Source organism: Lates calcarifer, linkage group LG20, assembly GCF_001640805.2.
Source record: "Lates calcarifer isolate ASB-BC8 linkage group LG20, TLL_Latcal_v3, whole genome shotgun sequence".
NCBI classification, from domain to species: domain Eukaryota; kingdom Metazoa; phylum Chordata; class Actinopteri; family Centropomidae; genus Lates; species Lates calcarifer.
The window spans coordinates 1,640,056-1,663,092 of record NC_066852.1 but is presented as its reverse complement, the minus strand read 5'-3'; the positions used below and the strand labels follow the sequence as shown (position 1 = coordinate 1,663,092).

Genomic DNA, 23,037 nt, shown 5'->3' with positions numbered 1-23,037 from the left:
ACTGCTTTATTACATTCATGTGATTTAGCAGCTTTAAAACTGATGTTTCTCAGATAGCAGACGAGCCCCGCTGTTTATCCGAGTGGCCGCTTGCACATGTAATATTTTTATAGCTGGGTAACTATTCAGTCATGGAAACTTCCTCGGCTGCTCGAGTCTTGATAAGTATCATCCACTTTACGTGTCAGCAGTCTGTATCAACAAACCAGTTTTACCAGTTGATGTCAGGGATTTCTAGGTGGGATTAGATAGCTAACATTTACTTTATGTAGTGTCTACATAAAAACTGATGAGCGGAACTGGAAATGGGGCTAATTTGCCTTTGGTTGTTTTGTCATGTGTCAGGTCATACAGACTTTCAGCAGGGTGCCCATCAAGATTTCCGGGGCATTTAACTGATATGACTTTGTGTGAGGGCAACAACACTTTCTTATTTCACTTTCTCTTGGTTCATATGTTCATTTATGTCTTTAATGATGATTTTATTCTAATTTATAGCACTTTCATGCTTTTTCCCTCCAAAATTGCTGTATAACTTCTAAACTCCGGTCTTTGAAGGGTGCAATATAAATAAAGTTATTATTATTGTTTAATTACCTACCCACCTCTGATAATGTCTGAGCTACAGTAACAGTTGTAACGCACTAATTCACAGAATTAAAACACACCAAAATGCAAAATATCTATTAACAAATCGCTAACACAAATGACTCAAGAATCGATGATGGAAAACATGGAATTGCTCTGCATTAAAATGGACTTTTTACAACGACATGCAGACTGTAAATGTGTCTTAAATAAACAGGAATGCTCACCACAACTGATATTATGACTGTAAATGTCAATGAAAATCTTCCAAATCATCAATTCAGAACGATAAACCCAAAGAGTTTAGCAATCGCAATGCTGAAAAATACAGCCTGAGGTAGATGCTGAATATATAAATATATATACAGGATGTTTTTGTGTGTGTTTGTGCTAACTACGCTGATGCTTTTGCGGCCTCATCGGGCTGAAGAACGGGTGCCACAGCGCCTCCTCCAGGGTGATCCGCCGGGAGACGTCGTACTCCAACATGCAGCTGAGCAGGTCGAACAGCTGCCGCTCCTCCTCACTCTTCCTCTGCATGTACTTCTGAAAGACAAACGGACACTCTGACTTTACAGCTGCTGCCACCTCCACTCAACCTCAAAGCTGCAGCTGACTGGCTGATATCGATGCTTTGTACCTTTAGAGGTTTACAGTGTTTCCTGATGTAATTGTCAGAGGAGCTCTGCCTGTCCCAGTTCAGATGCTCATTGTGAACGTAATGCTGCTTTCTACACACAACACAGAACAAGAAATGGCAGCAGATGAAAACATCAGATCTGCGAGGAAGCTCAGGTGGGTTGAAAACCATGTAATTATACCTAATGGCTGTCTCCCTGGGTATGACCCAGAAGATTAGTTAAATGATTACTGGAGGTGTGTGTGTGTGTGGTGTGTGTGTGTGTGTGTGTGTGTGTGATTACCTGGTCTGTTTCAGCAGGTGGACGGGAATCGGTCCGAGGACTTTCTCCATCATGGCCAGATGTTCTTTACTGTCATGGGTCTGAAACATGAATTTAGAATTAGGTTATAGGTGAGGTTCTATCTGAGAGGGTCCTCTGTCGTTATACATTTACTGAGCGTATGTGTGTGTGTGTGTGTGTGTGTGTACCGGGAAGAGTGTATGTCCCAGGTAAAACTCCATGAGAACACAGCCCAAACTCCAAACATCACAGGACTGGTTCCAGCCCAGATCTGAGCACGAACACACACAGTTAAAAATAAAAACATGAATTATATGATGTGTAGCTGGTCCCTGGTATTTAGTGACCGTGTGTGTGTGAGTGTGTGTCTGAGTTGTGTATGTGTGTGTGTGAGCTGTGTGTATACCCAGTATGACTTCTGGAGCTCGGTAGTGGCGGGTCGACACCAGGGATTCGTGGTGTTCATGGTCGAATGTGGCAGTGCCGAAATCCACCACCTTCACATCCAGACTCCTCAGTTTCCTCTCCTTACACACACACACACACACACACACACACACACACACACACACACACACACACTAATAAACATCATTTACTACTTGATAAACCTTGAAATGACATTTTCTGACACTTAGTACACATTTTTTTACCATCTTGTCATCATACTCCGAGGACACAAACAGGATGTTTTCTGGCTTCAGGTCCGTGTGCGTCAGTTTGTTACGATGCAGGACTGTAAAACACACCAAAAAAACACACACCGTGACAGCCAGACAGGACGCAGCTCACTGGTAGAAAGTTGTTTAAACACACACTTGACTTACAGCAGATGGCTCTGAAGATCTGGAAGGCCATGTGCCTGATCTGCTCCACGCTGAACGGCAGGAACTGGTTCCTCCGCAGGAACTCGAAGGTGCTGAGGCCGAGCAGCTCGAACACGATGCAGATGTGACCTTCGTGCTCGAACCAGTCCAGCATCCTCACGCAGGCACTATAAAGAGACACACCAGAGAAGATGAGGAATGCAAAATAAAATGCAAAACTGACCCCTGATGACAGTTTAAAAATAAAAACTAACACAGCTACTGCACTCACAATCTGTTGTCATCATCCAGGCTGTTGATCTCCTCCAGCACTGCGATCTCAGATTTCGCCACTTCACGGAAACAGTCGATGTTCCTCACGATCTTCACGGCCACGTGCTCGTCTCTGTTGAGCACAGGTGCAAAAAATGAGTTGTCCTGAATCCAGTTTACACATGAATAAATTTTTGGTTTGCTTACCTGTGTCTATCAATACACTCCACTACTTTCCCAAAGGCTCCTGCCCCCAGCGTAGAGACCACCTCATCTGGGAAAACAGACAAATGTTTAGTGTAAGCAGTAATTTCCTGCAAGGCTCGTTTAATGGTTAGTGCAAAACGTAGGTAATGTCAGTTCTAGACAACTTTTCTGCAACTGGTGATCGTAGCGACAGAAAACTAAGGCTGGGCAATAAAATCGATCTCGATCTAGAATCAGGATAAAATTTATGGCGATTAAGACGATAAGGTGTTTTTATTAAATTTAGGCATTTTAACAACCTATCACACAGCAGCATTAACTCGACAACAGCCAATCAGGCTAAGGTACACACTGGTACACTGACTAACTTTCACCTCTACACAGAAGGTCCTATCAAAGAAATTTGTGATTGTAGTCGTCACAGATTTTTGTTTTATAAAATTTTTTGATAAGTTAACACACAAGTTTTAACGTTTAATTAAGGCAGATAAAACATGTTTGCATTGAATTGTTGTTCTATTTTGGTTAATAATTAAATTATATTCCCAAAGTTTAACTAATGAGTTTCTACTGGTTTCTTTAGGCTTCAGTCATTATCAGGATTCTCTTCAAACTTGCAGTTATATATCTTTATAAATATCAATATTGGGATAAAATCGTGATCATATTTTTTGCCCAGCTGTACAGAAAACTATTTCTGGAGTTGCTGGTAGTGTGAATGCAATGTAACCTTTATGTTAGAAACTCAACACGTCAAAGTGATGACAAGGACAATAAAAGACACTGAAGATAAAAGAAGGCGTTGAGTACATCTTTCATTCATCACAAGGCCGATGTGATAGACCAGGTGGCCCTCCTCGTCGTTCTCGCAGCTCTCTCCCTTGTGACTCCTCTTTACTCCGTCATCATCAGCAGTGACAGCGCTTTCACCAAGAGAAGCAGATTTGAGGCGGAGCGAGTCGTCCTCAGGCTGCATTGAACACTGGACATGCGGGACAAATGGTGGATGACGAGGAGGTGGTTGTGTCCGAGACATAAAGGTCGACAGAGAGTGGACAAGAAAGACAGGGCAACAATTTTAAAAATCAGTTTCTTTACCACAAAAAGAAAGAGATTTAATTCCAATGAGCTGAAGTTTGAAGTTATATCTCATAGAAGAATGAAAATTAACATGAAGAGGAAGACAAACACAGTTCCTCCTCTTTGTTTTTATCACTAAACATCACTACCGGACTCCACTGACAAAAACAGTAATTTTACAGAGCAGAACACAGGAGCTGCTGAAATACCGCTTTCTTACATCTGTTAGTCTGTTTGTGTTATTGTTATTGAAGTATTCAGGTCCTTTACATAAGTACAGGTACCACACAATAACACAAACAGACTGATGGAGGCAGCAGATTTCCAGCAGCTCCTGTGCTCTACTCGGTAAAATGATAACAATAAGTACTCCCCGTCGGGGAATCGAACCCCGGTCTTCCGCGTGACAGGCGGAGATACTGTCCACTATACTAACGAGGAGAGGTGCAGAGGGGAGGTTTCTGAAACTATCCAATCATCCACAGCTTTCTAGACAAACTGTTGCATAGATCGGCAGAGATCTGCTCTGTAAAATTCTTGTTTTTATCAATGGAGTCTGGCGGTGATATATACTGATTTCTCTGGTTCATTTTATGTAAAAATCCTGTTTTGTTTCGAGGACTACAGCAACTCCTTGGAAATGCTGCTTTTGCAGAATTAGGTGAAACTTTTAGGTGTAAATAAGCCATAAGCCAAAACTATTATTTTAGTCCATCTGAAACAGCATGAAATGCAACAAGACCCACACAGAGGGACTGAGTCAGAGACAAGGAGGAGGATAAAAAAGAAGACAATTATCATACCGCTTCTGGGGAGGTCTGGTGTGTGCCCTGGTTGAAGCATCTGGTCTTTCCTTCAGTGTGGAGATCTGTTTTAGAATCATCACCATCTACCAGTAGAAACAAAAGATGTGGTTTCCTGCTGTGTGAATACATTAATATACAGCTTAAACGATCATGTAATACACAAATATAACTTTAGGTAGCCTTTTACCATATAGTTATTTTTTGAAATAATGTGGACATAACGTCACCTCTCCACAGACCACGGTCGTTGTCTTTCATTCCCATAGTGCTGCTGTCCACGCTGGGCTGTGTGTCCCCACTTTGCTTCCTCTTCTCCAGCCTCTGGATCTGATCTGATGATGACTGAACAGGTAAGACAGAAAAACAAACAGGCAGAGGGGTTTTAAGTCATGTGAGACTCTTACAGCTAGTGAGGTAAAAAATGGAAAGTATGGGCTGAGAGTCAAAGTTAGCTAAACTCTAATCTGTTAACTTTGTACTTAAGCATTAAGATATGAATACAGATTAGCAAGATAACATCAGCATGCAACATTTCACTCTGAATGGAACTGAATTTGTCAAATGAATAAATAATACAACTGACTACCAACTAACAAATATTGACCACCTCTAGCTCACAAGACTAAAAACTGCATTCCTTTAACACAACTCTACTAACACGCTGTTCCATACTGGTCCAAGTGGTTGTAAAAATAGTGAAGGGGAGAAATATAACTCACGAGATTTGCTGCCGCACCTGAATGAAGAACTCGGCTCCTATGATTAAAGGTCAAAACTCTTCAGCGTCTTCCCCGTTCTGCCTCTCTGCAAAAGGTAGAAATATTTAATTTGGAGCAAAACAAAACAAAAAGCTGAAATGTCACGTTTAGCTGTAAAGAAAGGTGCAGCTCGTCCTCTTCGCTCTGCCTGGTATTCAAACCCTCCATCTACACAGGGGCAAAGGTTTCCCTGTCTCCTCAACCCCTGGTGTCCTCTTCTCTGTTTTCAAAGCTATACATAGTGCTGGACTCCTCCAACCTAAAAACCTATTGGTTTCTCTATCTCCAGGGCTTCCCCTGCCCCTTCGGAGAGGGCTTAGTTACGACCCCGTCCAGCCGGGCAGCCTCCACACGCGTGAGCAGCAAACATGAAACTGTAATGATCCTTATGGGGAAATTAGGTTTTTAGAGCAGTCATTGGATATGGCAAGGTAAGACAGAGTAAACACCTCAATAAGAAAGGTGTTATACACAACTGGGAATTATATCAATGGAATCGATTGCTGTTTGAAAAAGGTCTATTGGTTCCCTCTGAAGAAACAACACTTGAAAACAGATCACAAGCACTTAGTTTAATTTTTAGAAACAACAAACTGAAGTCAGGAGTTCACAAACCTGGAGTCCAACCAGATTGGAGGCATGATCTAGAGATAATTAGATTTATAAAAACCAAGCAAGAAAGAGATGTTGATCTGTTGATCTGCGTAAATCTCAAAGAGTTTAGATATTCATCAGTCCACAGTCAGACACACTGCCTATAAATGGAGACGGTTTAGTTCTGTGGCTACTCTCCCTAGTAATGGTCGCCCAGCTAGAATGACTGCAAAGGCACAACGCAGAATGATCAATGAGGTAAAAGAAGAAGCCCAGATAAAGTAACAGCTAAAGGCTTAAAGGAATCATTGGAGTCACGGGAGTCTGCCATATGAAAGTCATGGTGCATGGAGCATGAATAGATGCAAAGAGCAAAAGTAGATGCTTGGGAAAAACATGCAGCCCTACATACAGTGTAAAAAGAAAAACGTTATCCCAAAGGTGACACATTGTAGAGGAATGATTTGTTTTGCTGCCTCTTGGTCTAGACCGCTCGCCATCATTGAGGGAAAAATGAATTCCCAAATTTATCCAGGTATCTTACAGGATAATGTCAGGGTGGCAGTCTTGTTTGAGGTTATAGCTGCTAAAAGAGGTTTGAACCATTATCAAAACCAATAGGTGATCTACTTTTTCCACCAGCTCTGTGAATGTTTAATGTGTGTGTTCAATAAAGACCCAAAAGCCTATAATTGTTGTGGATTAGCTTAAGCAGTGTTCGTCTCTACTTGTGACTTAGATGAAGATGAAGACGTTTTATGACCTATTGAGGCAGAAATCCAGGTCAATCCAAAGGGTTCACGTACTTTTTCATGTCACTACATATTTTAAAGGTCTATTTTGAGCCTTTAAGTCTCTAATACTGTTTTCCAGCAGCTGGCCAGTGTATGTGGGATTGGCTCAAAATAAACCAGTGTTACCATGTTCATGATCATGTTTATGATGTGTTTTTTAAGTTTTTGGACAACAATGGAGCTCTATCAGACACACAATACTTATTAGTAAAATTTAATAATTGTTTGGTTAATGTTTAAGGTCTGACAGAGAGAAAAATATCTAATATTCAAGTAGGTAAATCAGTTTTTCCATTGGTGAGTGACATCTTGACAACAGCACGTCCACAACCTTACAGTTTGCAGTAGAAAATTTGACGGCACGCAGCTTTGTCGCATTCACAGGCCCTTTGGCATTTCACCTGTCAATGCCTCTACTCTATCTTCATGCAATAAGAACCTCTCCCTGTGCCTCCACCACAAATAGCAGACGTGCCATTCACATCAGGGTTTTGTTTCTCCCTGCGTGTTATTTCTTATTCACCTCCTCCTCCACTTCTGCTGTAAGCCTATGCCACGTCATTTTACCCTAGCAGCTGAAATTAAATGTTAAGGTTAAACAACCTACAGAAGTTGCCAATAATCCAGTTTCTCCTCATTTTTTCAGGTAAGAGAAAGTTGAGTTAGCCAAAATATTGCTTTCAGATTACTTTAAAATTCAGGTACATGCTCCAAAAGAGTTTCTTATAATGCTTTTTAAACTATATACGGTTTTGTTTTTTATTATTTTGCTCTAGTATTTATTGAAACATTAACATGTTTTGGTTGACTGGCCTATGAAATGCCAAAGGACTTTGCTTTTTATAGCCAACAATGTGAAGGAGCAGGGTTCTCCTCCTCCCTCCCTCCTTCACTCAGGAATAGATACGTCTTTCCACACCGCTCCGGCTCAGCTGTGTCTGATCGACTATAAATCAGCTGCCAAGGACGACACACTCCTGCTGACAACTTGCAGGACCGTTGTCACTCACTTAAGATCCCGCAACACTCACTACTCACGAGTTGGTGCCAGTGGTGTTGAGGGTTTCACTCTGCATAGAGGTTGATAGGCGCAACAAGGTACTAATATGGATGGAGTTATGAGACCCGTTGCAACTGCAGCCACTAAGACTTGATGTATCCAGAACAGGCTAGGTTATATGAATTCTTTCAAAACTTGGCTGGCATCACTGATGATTTTATCTTAAACGGTTTTAGTCTTTGATGGATGAAGAACTTCTCCTCCTCAGCGGAAAAATGACTCTACAAAACTAAACATCTACTGTTATTTTATCGCTCTTGGTTAGACCTTTGGAGGCAGAATTGTGAGCTGACTCACAACTCTGTCTTTTCCTGTTTTCAACAACAAGTTGCCCAACTTAAACATCAAAATTTGTTGCTTACAATTCCCATCCAAAGCAACACATTTAAGTGTTTTTTGATCTGACGCCTCTCTAGTGCAGGTTTAGGGAAACAGTTAAAAGAAAGACTACTTGGTTAAAGTTTACTGATCTCCATGTTGTTTGGGTTAAACTGGTACAGTTTAGGCACAAAAAACACTCTGTTAGGGTTAGGGAAAGATTGTGGTTTGGGTTAAAACCATTAAATCCTGTTTAATGGCACTAAAACACCTGACGTGACAGTTAAACCGCATGGTTACTGGTCTTGAGAGCTTGCGCAGCTTCATTTTTTGCCAACAAAATCCCTGACCATCCACCCAACAGCCACCTCCTTCTAATACGCCAAAGTCCTTATTAAATGAAAAGAAAGTCCTATAGCATCAGAAATGTGTCACATGGCTGTGGGGTGAACTGGTGTAAGACATGTGCTATACACAATTCTGAAAATGTTGATACATGTACACAGACTGAGGAGAATGGTCTGCATTTAGATGTAAACGTTTTTGGGGACATTTGCTGCAACGACTGATGCTGGTCTAGCTCTTTAGCAGGTATGGTTAACTTCTCTGTTGACGTTTCAACGTCTTCTAACTTCCTCCTTTTAGCTCCATACCCTTGTACCCTGCCCTGCATTCACAGCAACAAAATATCATTCAAAAAAATTGTCCTGATCTGCAGGATATAAACCATGCTGCTAGAAATCTGATACAAACTAGAGCCCAATCTCTTTGCCGCAAAATACTACTCTTTGTGTCATACTGTATGTTTTCTTTTAGAACTGTTGTCTGTGTTACTATCTTTTTTATTGGTTTCGTAGGACAAATAACCACTAGATAATGTTCTACTAAGGGCAGGCGTTTTGCTCTGGACTAAAGTGTAGAAGTAACTCTCCTTGGGCCCTCTGATTCTTTAATCTTTAGCTCTACTCTGAATGCAATATGATTAAATTCAATCCAAATAGTTGAAATAGGTGACTGATAGCTCTAATTGAAGGGGATTATTCAGGCCTATCAGTTGTAGTTTAACGGTTCATCTGATACAGCTGAAAATACACTTAGATGAAATCTAACAACAGTCTTAACTTAAAATGACCAACACACACTGCTCCAACAATGAGCACTATGCCTGCTAACCACACTGCACTGTGTGAATGCAGTGTGTTTATTCATGCAGCATTACTGAGGATACAGTCACAGTCCTGAAGTGAAGGCGTGGAGCTGTAATACAGGCAGCTTAACATCAATTAAATCTCTAAATATTATCTGTTAATGCTCACTTCTGAAATAGATCTATCCAGATTTGTTACTAGCAACAACAGATGCTAAAATTATGAATACAGCTTTCCTTTTTGCCTACAGTCATGACACTGTGCTGTACTACAATGTTAAAATGGACCTGTCCCACCAAGACAATGCTTTAAATAGATGTGTTGGGCAAACGGACAAACAGCACTAGAGTAAATAAAAGCTGTCCCAGACAAACAGGGTAGGGCTCATCTTAAAGAAACTTCAAAAAGCTTTAAATGATTATTAGCTGTTCTATGAAAACACCTTTCTTTCTGTCTCTGTGTTTTGATATAAGGGCTATATTTGATTAAGATAAGCTAAGCTAAGCTAAGATAGGCAGTCAAGGAGGTATAGATTAAAAATACAACAAAAGCAGCAATGGGGAAAATAACTGTACAAAATAACAAATAAGGAGAGCAACCATACTGCAAAGTAGTATGGGTTCTAATGTAGTTGTTTCTGTATCGTGGGAAAGGGGGGCAAGAAAAAACACTGCACAAAAACTAAGTTACTGGTAACTATAATTCAAAAATAATTCTTCCAGTTTCCAGAAACTCTACATCAGTCACAACCCTGCAGAAGCAAAGAGAGATCCCTGCTCTCCACCTTTAGTAAAACTTTTTTTTTTTTACTTACCTGTTTTTATCATCGAAGCTCGGATGTCTTCTGCTGCTCCTCTCTGTTGGTTGAGTCCGATTTCATCTCCTGCTGGTCTGTTTGAGCAACATACCCTCCTCCTCTTCCTCCTCTTCTTCTTCCTACCAGTTTCCCCCAGGGGGTGAACGCAAAACACTTGTTGCCCCGCTGCATAGCTGCCAAACAAGGAGGAACAGAAATGGCGTCCATGCAATAAAACATTATGTCCTGCAGAAAACCAAGACGTGGACATTCCTGTGTACTTCTTGGCTGTAAAATCCTCAGCCAGCTGCAGTGAAAAGGGACACGGGGAGCTGCTCCCTCCTCGACCCTTGGCCTGACCCAGTAGGGGCTCTTCTTTCGTTGGGGGGGGGGGAAACATAGCGTACTGTGTCTGATCTGGAACCGTTGATGCAGGATGATGCAGGAGATTGTATGATGTCCTCTATTATGATACAAGACACTGATTGCACATTCAACCCGCATTTCCTACACGGCCATCGATTCCATGTAAACACAGTGTCACACAAGATCTGGGCCTACAACTGTAGGTCCATGTTGTTGTTTACTCTTAATTTACTGTAAGGAAAAGCTATGACAAGATCCTTTTTTTCTTATTTACAGTGCTTAGATAGAACATCTAAATGCAACTATAGTTTTGGCCATGCTAGCAGCTCCATGGATGGCAGTGTTGGTCCTGGTCCGGACTGAAATATCACAATAAATATTGGATGAACTGCCATGAAATTTGCTACTCACATATGTATCCTGCATGGGAAAAAATGAAAAATTATTTTGGTGTGCCATCATCAGGGCAAAACATCCCCTTTTCTGGCACTTCTGTTTATGCCCAAATACCTGAAAATCTGATGACATGCCCATTAGCCTGAGCTGAATGTTGTGTTTAGCGCCAATCAACAAATGCTAAGCTAACCCAAGATGGTAAACGTTATGGCTATGGATGGAAAATTGGTCACATTGTTATGCTTGCAATTTTCCAGAGAAAAAAAATTAAACAGGCATGGAACAATCTCTTTTTGTGATTCTGTGAAGCTGATCAAATCCTATATTGACACTGTTTGTCAGGAGTGAAGCTCTGTCAGTTCACAGTCATCTCTAATAGAAGGATTTTTTTCTCCCCACTGTTGCACATCTAGCAAATAGCTATCCAGTGCCTAGCATAGTTTGAGCAAGGAGCAGCATTTTCATACCAGCCTCCACTGACAAAAACAGGAAGTTTGGTAGTGATAAACAACTGTTTATTTTACTCTTTAATAAAAGATCTATCTCTGTAGGAATCCTATCAATAATGTTGTCAGACACTTGACAGAGCAAGCCTGCCAGCTAGTTAGCAGTACCCACGCACATGGCCCTTGATCAGTATTGCACCAAGTCTAAATATTTTGGTCCCTATCAATCAGTTACATCCAAAAATATGACAAAAATAAGGCTCAGATTCAAAGAGTTGTCCTTTAACTTGTGCAGCAGGCAAACAGCATGCTAACATTTTTACCTGTCCAGCTACCATCCTCTGAGTTAGCATTATCTTTGCTACTAGCTACTATCTCTCACCAGCATGTGTCTTGTCTTGTTAGCTAGCCAGAGTTGACAGCGATCAGAAACAACGTGTGGATTGCTTCACTCTTCATGAACTCAGGCTATCATGAACCCATGTGGTATGGGCACCATTTGGTGTATTACACTTGTAAAAAAATACTTTCGAGGTCATGTTTTCACTATAAAACATTCAAACAAATTTTACAACCAGGAACAGAGCTAAATCTGACAGCAAAGCTAAAATTAACATCACAACACCATGGCTAAACGACAGGCGGCCAGGCAGCCAGACGCCTCACGGATCCTCATACCAAATATTATCTGGTGTTTTCCATCAGCGGACAAAGTTCAAAGTTCCTGCAGCAGTTTTAACAGGAGTGAAGTCAAACTGGCAGCAGCTGCGGGTGATGACTGACTCAAACAGTATGTACTCTTTATCCTATATCATGCCACTTGACTGCATGTAAAAACACCCTGCGTATTTTTTTTACATTTCACCACATAATAGGTTATCTAGTTAACTTTACGCAAAAACTTTGGAATATTTATGATAAATTTAGACCCACTAGTGTAGCTCCCCTGCATGAACATATGCAGACTGACAGCCAAACTTTATTAATTAGATAAACAGGCTATTTAATGGACAGATGTTTGAATGCAGTTCGGTGTGAGGACATAAGCTGTGACAGAAGGAATGTTTACTGTGGCTTTGACACATGTCAACCACCAGCACGGGCTTGTATGTCTTTCCCTAAGCATAAAAAATAAAAATATCCTCACACCTTTAACAAGTAGCATAGTTCAAATTCTGAAACTAGAAGCTGACCCCATCACATGCACAAGAGCTCTTCTCCTCTGAAAAAGTGATTTATTTTAACTGGGGCTGCAACTGACAGCAGCTGTAGATTGTTTGCTACATTAATCAGTTAATCGTTTGATCTTTAAAAATCTGAAATTAGTGGAAAATGCCCCAGTTTCTCAAAGTCTGAGGTTTTGTCTTTAAAAGTCTTTTAAATACAGTTGAATACCCAAAGATGTTTCTTTGTAATGGGGAGAATTGTCTCCTCTAGAGGATGATGGTATTAGTATAAATGTAATACTCTCTCTAACCACAATATGTGTTGCAGCGCCCTCTGCTGGTGAAAGATGGGGGCTTAAAAAAAAAAAAAGCTTACAGCACCTGGTATTCCCAGGCGGTCTCCCATCCAAGTACTGACCAGGCCCGACCCTGCTTAGCTTCCGAGATCAGACGAGATCGGGCGTGTTCAGGGTGGTATGGCCGTAAGCAACAGTGCCTGATAAATTCAGGCTTTTTATACATGCTTCAAATGAAGCGTTTGGTTACATTTGACTGGAACTGCAAGTGACAATTGATTTCATTTTTAATTAACCTCCAATTTCTTTTCTAGATTCATCAATTATCTAGGAATATGTCTTTAAAATACAGTTAAAAGCCTTAAGCTATTTAATTTTACTACAAAACACAACAGAGAATAGCAGGAAATCTCCACATTCAGCAGCTGAAATCAGAACTTTCTGCCATTTTTACATGAAGATTTATTTTAAAGCAACATTATGTGACTATTTCACTTTAAAGTTGCTGCTTCAAAATCATTTTCATGCTACACTGACTTGTAATAGGGGGAGTAGTCTTCTTTAGAGGATGGCAGTGCTTGTCAGTATGGCTGTAATACTCTCTAACCACAATATGTGTTGCAACGCCCTCTGCTGGTGAAAGATGGGGGCTTAAAAAAAAAAAAAAAGCTTACAGCACCTGGTATTCCCAGGCGGTCTCCCATCCAAGTACTGACCAGGCCCGACCCTGCTTAGCTTCCGAGATCAGACGAGATCGGGCGTGTTCAGGGTGGTATGGCCGTAAGCGACAGTGCCTGATAAATTCAGGCTTTTTATACATGCTTCAAAAGAAGCTTTTGGTTACGTTTGACTGGAACTGCAAGTGACAATTGATATCATTTTTAATTAACCTGCAGATTCTTTTCTAGATTCATCAATTATCTCAGGATATGTCTTTAAAATGCAGTTAAAATCCTTAAGATGTTCTATTTTACTACAAAACACAACAGAGAATAGCAGGAAATCTCCATATTCAAGCAGCTAAAAACAGCATTTCCTGCCATACATGGGGATTTAGATTAAGACAACATCATGTACCTATTTTACCTTAAAATCAAAGCTTCAGAATCATTTTGATAATACACTGACTGACATACAGATGCAATATTCTCTCTAACCACAATATGTGTTGCAACGCCCTCTGCTGGTGAAAGATGGGGACATTTCAAAAAAAGCTTACAGCACCTGGTATTCCCAGGCGGTCTCCCATCCAAGTACTGACCAGGCCCGACCCTGCTTAGCTTCCGAGATCAGACGAGATCGGGCGTGTTCAGGGTGGTATGGCCGTAAGCAACAGTGCCTGATAAATTCAGGCTTTTTATACATGCTTCAAATGAAGCGTTTGGTTATGTTTGACAGGAACTGCAAGTGACAATTGATTTCATTTTTAATTAACCTGCAGATTCTTTTCTAGATTCATCAATTATCCAGGGATATGTCTTTAAAATACAGTTAAAAGCCTTAGGATATTTAATTTTACTACAAAACACAACAGAGAATAGCAGGAAATCTCCACATTCAGCAGCTGAAATCAGAACTTTCTGCCATTTTTACATGAAGATTTATTTTAAAGCAACATTATGTGACTATTTCACTTTAAAGTTGCTGCTTCAAAATCATTTTCATGCTACACTGACTTGTAATAGGGGGAGTAGTCTTCTTTAGAGGATGGCAGTGCTTGTCAGTATGGCTGTAATACTCTCTAACCACAATATGTGTTGCAACGCCCTCTGCTGGTGAAAGATGGGGGCTTTAAAAAAAAAAAAAAAGCTTACAGCACCTGGTATTCCCAGGCGGTCTCCCATCCAAGTACTGACCAGGCCCGACCCTGCTTAGCTTCCGAGATCAGACGAGATCGGGCGTGTTCAGGGTGGTATGGCCGTAAGCGACAGTGCCTGATAAATTCAGGCTTTTTATACATGCTTCAAAAGAAGCTTTTGGTTACGTTTGACTGGAACTGCAAGTGACAGTTAATTTCATTTTTAATTAACCTGCAGATTCTTTTCTAGATTCATCAATTATCTCGGGATATGTCTTTAAAATGCAGTTAAAATCCTTAAGATGTTCTATTTTACTACAAAACACAACAGAGAATAGCAGGAAATCTCCATATTCAAGCAGCTAAAAACAGCATTTCCTGCCATACATGGGGATTTAGATTAAGACAACATCATGTACCTATTTTACCTTAAAATCAAAGCTTCAGAATCATTTTGATAATACACTGACTGACATACAGATGCAATATTCTCTCTAACCACAATATGTGTTGCAACGCCCTCTGCTGGTGAAAGATGGGGACATTTCAAAAAAAGCTTACAGCACCTGGTATTCCCAGGCGGTCTCCCATCCAAGTACTGACCAGGCCCGACCCTGCTTAGCTTCCGAGATCAGACGAGATCGGGCGTGTTCAGGGTGGTATGGCCGTAAGCAACAGTGCCTGATAAATTCAGGCTTTTTATACATGCTTCAAATGAAGCGTTTGGTTATGTTTGACAGGAACTGCAAGTGACAATTGATTTCATTTTTAATTAACCTGCAGATTCTTTTCTAGATTCATCAATTATCCAGGGATATGTCTTTAAAATACAGTTAAAAGCCTTAGGATATTTAATTTTACTACAAAACACAACAGAGAATAGCAGGAAATCTCCACATTCAGCAGCTGAAATCAGAACTTTCTGCCATTTTTACATGAAGATTTATTTTAAAGCAACATTATGTGAATATTTCACTTTAAAGTTGCTGCTTCAAACTCATTTTCATGCTACACTGACTTGTAATAGGGGGAGTAGTCTTCTTTAGAGGATGGCAGTGCTTGTCAGTATGGCTGTAATACTCTCTAACCACAATATGTGTTGCAACGCCCTCTGCTGGTGAAAGATGGGGGCTTAAAAAAAAAAAAAAGCTTACAGCACCTGGTATTCCCAGGCGGTCTCCCATCCAAGTACTGACCAGGCCCGACCCTGCTTAGCTTCCGAGATCAGACGAGATCGGGCGTGTTCAGGGTGGTATGGCCGTAAGCGACAGTGCCTGATAAATTCAGGCTTTTTATACATGCTTCAAATGAAGCTTTTGGTTACGTTTGACTGGAACTGCAAGTGACAGTTGATTTCATTTTTAATTAACCTGCAGATTCTTTTCTAGATTCATCAATTATCTCAGGATATGTCTTTAAAATGCAGTTAAAATCCTTAAGATGTTCTATTTTACTACAAAACACAACAGAGAATAGCAGGAAATCTCCATATTCAAGCAGCTAAAAACAGCATTTCCTGCCATACATGGGGATTTAGATTAAGACAACATCATGTAACTATTTTACCTTAAAATCAAAGCTTCAGAATCATTTTGATAATACACTGACTGACATACAGATGCAATATTCTCTCTAACCACAATATGTGTTGCAACGCCCTCTGCTGGTGAAAGATGGGGACATTTCAAAAAAAGCTTACAGCACCTGGTATTCCCAGGCGGTCTCCCATCCAAGTACTGACCAGGCCCGACCCTGCTTAGCTTCCGAGATCAGACGAGATCGGGCGTGTTCAGGGTGGTATGGCCGTAAGCAACAGTGCCTGATAAATTCAGGCTTTTTATACATGCTTCAAATGAAGCGTTTGGTTATGTTTGACAGGAACTGCAAGTGACAATTGATTTCATTTTTAATTAACCTGCAGATTCTTTTCTAGATTCATCAATTATCCAGGGATATGTCTTTAAAATACAGTTAAAAGCCTTAGGATATTTAATTTTACTACAAAACACAACAGAGAATAGCAGGAAATCTCCACATTCAGCAGCTGAAATCAGAACTTTCTGCCATTTTTACATGAAGATTTATTTTAAAGCAACATTATGTGACTATTTCACTTTAAAGTTGCTGCTTCAAAATCATTTTCATGCTACACTGACTTGTAATAGGGGGAGTAGTCTTCTTTAGAGGATGGCAGTGCTTGTCAGTATGGCTGTAATACTCTCTAACCACAATATGTGTTGCAACGCCCTCTGCTGGTGAAAGATGGGGGCTTTAAAAAAAAAAAAAAAGCTTACAGCACCTGGTATTCCCAGGCGGTCTCCCATCCAAGTACTGACCAGGCCCGACCCTGCTTAGCTTCCGAGATCAGACGAGATCGGGCGTGTTCAGGGTGGTATGGCCGTAAGCGACAGTGCCTGATAAATTCAGGCTTTTTATACATGCTTCAAAAGAAGCTTTTGGTTACGTTTGACTGGAACTGCAAGTGACAGTTAATTTCATTTTTAATTAACCTGCAGATTCTTTTCTAGATTCATCAATTATCTCGGGATATGTCTTTAAAATGCAGTTAAAATCCTTAAGATGTTCTATTTTACTACAAAACACAACAGAGAATAGCAGGAAATCTCCATATTCAAGCAGCTAAAAACAGCATTTCCTGCCATACATGGGGATTTAGATTAAGACAACATCATGTACCTATTTTACCTTAAAATCAAAGCTTCAGAATCATTTTGATAATACACTGACTGACATACAGATGCAATATTCTCTCTAACCACAATATGTGTTGCAACGCCCTCTGCTGGTGAAAGATGGGGACATTTCAAAAAAAGCTTACAGCACCTGGTATTCCCAGGCGGTCTCCCATCCAAGTACTGACCAGGCCCGACCCTGCTTAGCTTCCGAGATCAGACGAGATCGGGCGTGTTCAGGGTGGTATGGCCGTAAGCAACAGTGCCTGATAAATTCAGGCTTTTTATACATGCTTCAAATGAAGCGTTTGGTTATGTTTGACAGGAACTGCAAGTGACAATTGATTTCATTTTTAATTAACCTGCAGATTCTTTTCTAGATTCATCAATTATCCAGGGATATGTCTTTAAAATACAGTTAAAAGCCTTAGGATATTTAATTTTACTACAAAACACAACAGAGAATAGCAGGAAATCTCCACATTCAGCAGCTGAAATCAGAACTTTCTGCCATTTTTACATGAAGATTTATTTTAAAGCAACATTATGTGAATATTTCACTTTAAAGTTGCTGCTTCAAACTCATTTTCATGCTACACTGACTTGTAATAGGGGGAGTAGTCTTCTTTAGAGGATGGCAGTGCTTGTCAGTATGGCTGTAATACTCTCTAACCACAATATGTGTTGCAACGCCCTCTGCTGGTGAAAGATGGGGGCTTAAAAAAAAAAAAAAGCTTACAGCACCTGGTATTCCCAGGCGGTCTCCCATCCAAGTACTGACCAGGCCCGACCCTGCTTAGCTTCCGAGATCAGACGAGATCGGGCGTGTTCAGGGTGGTATGGCCGTAAGCGACAGTGCCTGATAAATTCAGGCTTTTTATACATGCTTCAAATGAAGCTTTTGGTTACGTTTGACTGGAACTGCAAGTGACAGTTGATTTCATTTTTAATTAACCTGCAGATTCTTTTCTAGATTCATCAATTATCTCAGGATATGTCTTTAAAATGCAGTTAAAATCCTTAAGATGTTCTATTTTACTACAAAACACAACAGAGAATAGCAGGAAATCTCCATATTCAAGCAGCTAAAAACAGCATTTCCTGCCATACATGGGGATTTAGATTAAGACAACATCATGTAACTATTTTACCTTAAAATCAAAGCTTCAGAATCATTTTGATAATACACTGACTGACATACAGATGCAATATTCTCTCTAACCACAATATGTGTTGCAACGCCCTCTGCTGGTGAAAGATGGGGACATTTCAAAAAAAGCTTACAGCACCTGGTATTCCCAGGCGGTCTCCCATCCAAGTACTGACCAGGCCCGACCCTGCTTAGCTTCCGAGATCAGACGAGATCGGGCGTGTTCAGGGTGGTATGGCCGTAAGCAACAGTGCCTGATAAATTCAGGCTTTTTATACATGCTTCAAATGAAGCGTTTGGTTATGTTTGACAGGAACTGCAAGTGACAATTGATTTCATTTTTAATTAACCTGCAGATTCTTTTCTAGATTCATCAATTATCCAGGGATATGTCTTTAAAATACAGTTAAAAGCCTTAGGATATTTAATTTTACTACAAAACACAACAGAGAATAGCAGGAAATCTCCACATTCAGCAGCTGAAATCAGAACTTTCTGCCATTTTTACATGAAGATTTATTTTAAAGCAACATTATGTGACTATTTCACTTTAAAGTTGCTGCTTCAAAATCATTTTCATGCTACACTGACTTGTAATAGGGGGAGTAGTCTTCTTTAGAGGATGGCAGTGCTTGTCAGTATGGCTGTAATACTCTCTAACCACAATATGTGTTGCAACGCCCTCTGCTGGTGAAAGATGGGGGCTTAAAAAAAAAAAAAAAGCTTACAGCACCTGGTATTCCCAGGCGGTCTCCCATCCAAGTACTGACCAGGCCCGACCCTGCTTAGCTTCCGAGATCAGACGAGATCGGGCGTGTTCAGGGTGGTATGGCCGTAAGCGACAGTGCCTGATAAATTCAGGCTTTTTATACATGCTTCAAAAGAAGCTTTTGGTTACGTTTGACTGGAACTGCAAGTGACAATTGATATCATTTTTAATTAACCTGCAGATTCTTTTCTAGATTCATCAATTATCTCGGGATATGTCTTTAAAATGCAGTTAAAATCCTTAAGATGTTCTATTTTACTACAAAACACAACAGAGAATAGCAGGAAATCTCCATATTCAAGCAGCTAAAAACAGCATTTCCTGCCATACATGGGGATTTAGATTAAGACAACATCATGTAACTATTTTACCTTAAAATCAAAGCTTCAGAATCATTTTGATAATACACTGACTGACATACAGATGCAATATTCTCTCTAACCACAATATGTGTTGCAACGCCCTCTGCTGGTGAAAGATGGGGACATTTCAAAAAAAGCTTACAGCACCTGGTATTCCCAGGCGGTCTCCCATCCAAGTACTGACCAGGCCCGACCCTGCTTAGCTTCCGAGATCAGACGAGATCGGGCGTGTTCAGGGTGGTATGGCCGTAAGCAACAGTGCCTGATAAATTCAGGCTTTTTATACATGCTTCAAATGAAGCGTTTGGTTATGTTTGACAGGAACTGCAAGTGACAATTGATTTCATTTTTAATTAACCTGCAGATTCTTTTCTAGATTCATCAATTATCCAGGGATATGTCTTTACAGTTAAAAGCCTTAGGATATTTAATTTTACTACAAAACACAACAGAGAATAGCAGGAAATCTCCACATTCAGCAGCTGAAATCAGAACTTTCTGCCATTTTTACATGAAGATTTATTTTAAAGCAACATTATGTGACTATTTCACTTTAAAGTTGCTGCTTCAAAATCATTTTCATGCTACACTGACTTGTAATAGGGGGAGTAGTCTTCTTTAGAGGATGGCAGTGCTTGTCAGTATGGCTGTAATACTCTCTAACCACAATATGTGTTGCAACGCCCTCTGCTGGTGAAAGATGGGGGCTTAAAAAAAAAAAAAAAGCTTACAGCACCTGGTATTCCCAGGCGGTCTCCCATCCAAGTACTGACCAGGCCCGACCCTGCTTAGCTTCCGAGATCAGACGAGATCGGGCGTGTTCAGGGTGGTATGGCCGTAAGCGACAGTGCCTGATAAATTCAGGCTTTTTATACATGCTTCAAAAGAAGCTTTTGGTTACGTTTGACTGGAACTGCAAGTGACAATTGATATCATTTTTAATTAACCTGCAGATTCTTTTCTAGATTCATCAATTATCTCGGGATATGTCTTTAAAATGCAGTTAAAATCCTTAAGATGTTCTATTTTACTACAAAACACAACAGAGAATAGCAGGAAATCTCCATATTCAAGCAGCTAAAAACAGCATTTCCTGCCATACATGGGGATTTAGATTAAGACAACATCATGTAACTATTTTACCTTAAAATCAAAGCTTCAGAATCATTTTGATAATACACTGACTGACATACAGATGCAATATTCTCTCTAACCACAATATGTGTTGCAACGCCCTCTGCTGGTGAAAGATGGGGACATTTCAAAAAAAGCTTACAGCACCTGGTATTCCCAGGCGGTCTCCCATCCAAGTACTGACCAGGCCCGACCCTGCTTAGCTTCCGAGATCAGACGAGATCGGGCGTGTTCAGGGTGGTATGGCCGTAAGCGACAGTGCCTGATAAATTCAGGCTTTTTATACATGCTTCAAAAGAAGCTTTTGGTTACGTTTGACTGGAACTGCAAGTGACAATTGATATCATTTTTAATTAACCTGCAGATTCTTTTCTAGATTCATCAATTATCTCGGGATATGTCTTTAAAATGCAGTTAAAATCCTTAAGATGTTCTATTTTACTACAAAACACAACAGAGAATAGCAGGAAATCTCCATATTCAAGCAGCTAAAAACAGCATTTCCTGCCATACATGGGGATTTAGATTAAGACAACATCATGTAACTATTTTACCTTAAAATCAAAGCTTCAGAATCATTTTGATAATACACTGACTGACATACAGATGCAATATTCTCTCTAACCACAATATGTGTTGCAACGCCCTCTGCTGGTGAAAGATGGGGACATTTCAAAAAAAGCTTACAGCACCTGGTATTCCCAGGCGGTCTCCCATCCAAGTACTGACCAGGCCCGACCCTGCTTAGCTTCCGAGATCAGACGAGATCGGGCGTGTTCAGGGTGGTATGGCCGTAAGCAACAGTGCCTGATAAATTCAGGCTTTTTATACATGCTTCAAATGAAGCGTTTGGTTATGTTTGACAGGAACTGCAAGTGACAATTGATTTCATTTTTAATTAACCTGCAGATTCTTTTCTAGATTCATCAATTATCCAGGGATATGTCTTTAAAATACAGTTAAAAGCCTTAGGATATTTAATTTTACTACAAAACACAACAGAGAATAGCAGGAAATCTCCACATTCAGCAGCTGAAATCAGAACTTTCTGCCATTTTTACATGAAGATTTATTTTAAAGCAACATTATGTGACTATTTCACTTTAAAGTTGCTGCTTCAAAATCATTTTCATGCTACACTGACTTGTAATAGGGGGAGTAGTCTTCTTTAGAGGATGGCAGTGCTTGTCAGTATGGCTGTAATACTCTCTAACCACAATATGTGTTGCAACGCCCTCTGCTGGTGAAAGATGGGGGCTTTAAAAAAAAAAAAAAGCTTACAGCACCTGGTATTCCCAGGCGGTCTCCCATCCAAGTACTGACCAGGCCCGACCCTGCTTAGCTTCCGAGATCAGACGAGATCGGGCGTGTTCAGGGTGGTATGGCCGTAAGCGACAGTGCCTGATAAATTCAGGCTTTTTATACATGCTTCAAAAGAAGCTTTTGGTTACGTTTGACTGGAACTGCAAGTGACAGTTGATTTCATTTTTAATTAACCTGCAGATTCTTTTCTAGATTCATCAATTATCCAGGGATATGTCTTTAAAATACAGTTAAAAGCCTTAGGATATTTAATTTTACTACAAAACACAACAGAGAATAGCAGGAAATCTCCACATTCAGCAGCTGAAATCAGAACTTTCTGCCATTTTTACATGAAGATTTATTTTAAAGCAACATTATGTGACTATTTCACTTTAAAGTTGCTGCTTCAAAATCATTTTCATGCTACACTGACTTGTAATAGGGGGAGTAGTCTTCTTTAGAGGATGGCAGTGCTTGTCAGTATGGCTGTAATACTCTCTAACCACAATATGTGTTGCAACGCCCTCTGCTGGTGAAAGATGGGGGCTTTAAAAAAAAAAAAAAAGCTTACAGCACCTGGTATTCCCAGGCGGTCTCCCATCCAAGTACTGACCAGGCCCGACCCTGCTTAGCTTCCGAGATCAGACGAGATCGGGCGTGTTCAGGGTGGTATGGCCGTAAGCGACTGTGCCTGATGAATACAGGCTTTTTATACATATTAAAACACCCTTAATAGTGACCAATAATCTGGCACGATATCGCCCTACATTGCATGAACACACTAAACCTATAAAATAATAGGAGGATCTTCACAAGTGTCATCCTGCACCAAATAAAAAAATAACATATATAGGACAGACTTTACCATATGTAGGGAGAGAGGAGGAGGACTCTGAATACATCTTTCCACATTGTCCCATCGGTTTCTGTTTCAGGGAGCAGGAAAAGATACTTCCTCCTCAGGTGCTGCAGCGGCCTCAGGGTCTCAGACCAAAAGAATGGCAC

At 40.4% G+C, this 23,037-nt stretch overlaps 1 protein-coding gene and 19 non-coding genes across 21 annotated transcripts; all 20 read right to left on the bottom strand.

Annotated features, from left to right (window-relative positions):
* Positions 1-669: 669 nt before the first annotated feature.
* On the bottom strand, positions 670-23,023 carry LOC108899930 (dual specificity protein kinase CLK4). 2 transcript variants are annotated; one of them, XM_018700670.2, is made up of 15 exons: positions 22,898-23,023; positions 10,170-10,345; positions 5,403-5,487; positions 4,911-5,025; positions 4,681-4,766; positions 3,608-3,779; positions 2,798-2,864; positions 2,610-2,723; positions 2,339-2,505; positions 2,165-2,247; positions 1,918-2,038; positions 1,700-1,782; positions 1,512-1,591; positions 1,229-1,319; positions 670-1,134 (listed from the first exon to the last, which is right to left on the bottom strand). In XM_018700670.2, exons 4-15 carry the CDS (start codon positions 4,945-4,947, stop codon positions 979-981), a joined length of 1,257 nt encoding a protein of 418 aa, XP_018556186.1. In that variant the 5' UTR covers positions 4,948-5,025; positions 5,403-5,487; positions 10,170-10,345; positions 22,898-23,023; the 3' UTR covers positions 670-978. The 2 variants fall into 2 exon arrangements, with proteins under 2 accessions (XP_018556186.1, XP_018556190.1); XM_018700674.2 differs by having other exon boundaries at positions 5,420-5,487.
* Positions 4,247-4,318, bottom strand: trnad-guc (transfer RNA aspartic acid (anticodon GUC)). The gene has a single exon. It is a non-coding gene; the product is annotated as a tRNA-Asp (tRNA).
* Positions 12,895-13,013, bottom strand: LOC127143730 (5S ribosomal RNA). The gene has a single exon (XR_007815338.1). It is a non-coding gene; the product is annotated as a 5S ribosomal RNA (ribosomal RNA).
* Positions 13,489-13,607, bottom strand: LOC127143729 (5S ribosomal RNA). Its single transcript, XR_007815337.1, has one exon. It is a non-coding gene; the product is annotated as a 5S ribosomal RNA (ribosomal RNA).
* LOC127143728 (5S ribosomal RNA) lies at positions 14,034-14,152 on the bottom strand. The gene has a single exon (XR_007815336.1). It is a non-coding gene; the product is annotated as a 5S ribosomal RNA (ribosomal RNA).
* On the bottom strand, positions 14,629-14,747 carry LOC127143726 (5S ribosomal RNA). The gene has a single exon (XR_007815334.1). It is a non-coding gene; the product is annotated as a 5S ribosomal RNA (ribosomal RNA).
* On the bottom strand, positions 15,174-15,292 carry LOC127143725 (5S ribosomal RNA). Its single transcript, XR_007815333.1, has one exon. It is a non-coding gene; the product is annotated as a 5S ribosomal RNA (ribosomal RNA).
* On the bottom strand, positions 15,767-15,885 carry LOC127143724 (5S ribosomal RNA). The gene has a single exon (XR_007815332.1). It is a non-coding gene; the product is annotated as a 5S ribosomal RNA (ribosomal RNA).
* On the bottom strand, positions 16,312-16,430 carry LOC127143723 (5S ribosomal RNA). Its single transcript, XR_007815331.1, has one exon. It is a non-coding gene; the product is annotated as a 5S ribosomal RNA (ribosomal RNA).
* On the bottom strand, positions 16,907-17,025 carry LOC127143722 (5S ribosomal RNA). The gene has a single exon (XR_007815330.1). It is a non-coding gene; the product is annotated as a 5S ribosomal RNA (ribosomal RNA).
* Positions 17,452-17,570, bottom strand: LOC127143721 (5S ribosomal RNA). Its single transcript, XR_007815329.1, has one exon. It is a non-coding gene; the product is annotated as a 5S ribosomal RNA (ribosomal RNA).
* On the bottom strand, positions 18,045-18,163 carry LOC127143720 (5S ribosomal RNA). The gene has a single exon (XR_007815328.1). It is a non-coding gene; the product is annotated as a 5S ribosomal RNA (ribosomal RNA).
* LOC127143719 (5S ribosomal RNA) lies at positions 18,590-18,708 on the bottom strand. Its single transcript, XR_007815327.1, has one exon. It is a non-coding gene; the product is annotated as a 5S ribosomal RNA (ribosomal RNA).
* On the bottom strand, positions 19,184-19,302 carry LOC127143718 (5S ribosomal RNA). Its single transcript, XR_007815326.1, has one exon. It is a non-coding gene; the product is annotated as a 5S ribosomal RNA (ribosomal RNA).
* LOC127143717 (5S ribosomal RNA) lies at positions 19,729-19,847 on the bottom strand. The gene has a single exon (XR_007815325.1). It is a non-coding gene; the product is annotated as a 5S ribosomal RNA (ribosomal RNA).
* On the bottom strand, positions 20,318-20,436 carry LOC127143742 (5S ribosomal RNA). Its single transcript, XR_007815350.1, has one exon. It is a non-coding gene; the product is annotated as a 5S ribosomal RNA (ribosomal RNA).
* LOC127143741 (5S ribosomal RNA) lies at positions 20,863-20,981 on the bottom strand. Its single transcript, XR_007815349.1, has one exon. It is a non-coding gene; the product is annotated as a 5S ribosomal RNA (ribosomal RNA).
* Positions 21,408-21,526, bottom strand: LOC127143738 (5S ribosomal RNA). Its single transcript, XR_007815346.1, has one exon. It is a non-coding gene; the product is annotated as a 5S ribosomal RNA (ribosomal RNA).
* LOC127143727 (5S ribosomal RNA) lies at positions 22,002-22,120 on the bottom strand. The gene has a single exon (XR_007815335.1). It is a non-coding gene; the product is annotated as a 5S ribosomal RNA (ribosomal RNA).
* Positions 22,597-22,715, bottom strand: LOC127143716 (5S ribosomal RNA). The gene has a single exon (XR_007815324.1). It is a non-coding gene; the product is annotated as a 5S ribosomal RNA (ribosomal RNA).
* Positions 23,024-23,037: the final 14 nt, after the last annotated feature.

Coding starts and splice junctions, on each gene's coding strand:
- LOC108899930 (XM_018700670.2), bottom strand. CDS start 4,947: ATGGGAATGAAAGACAACGACCGTGGTCTGTGGAGAG. Junction 4,767..4,910: donor CGACCGTGGTCTGTGGAGAG/GTGACGTTATGT, acceptor TTCTACTGGTAG/ATGGTGATGATTCTAAAACA. Junction 2,248..2,338: donor GATCTTCAGAGCCATCTGCT/GTAAGTCAAGTG, acceptor TGTGTTTTACAG/TCCTGCATCGTAACAAACTG.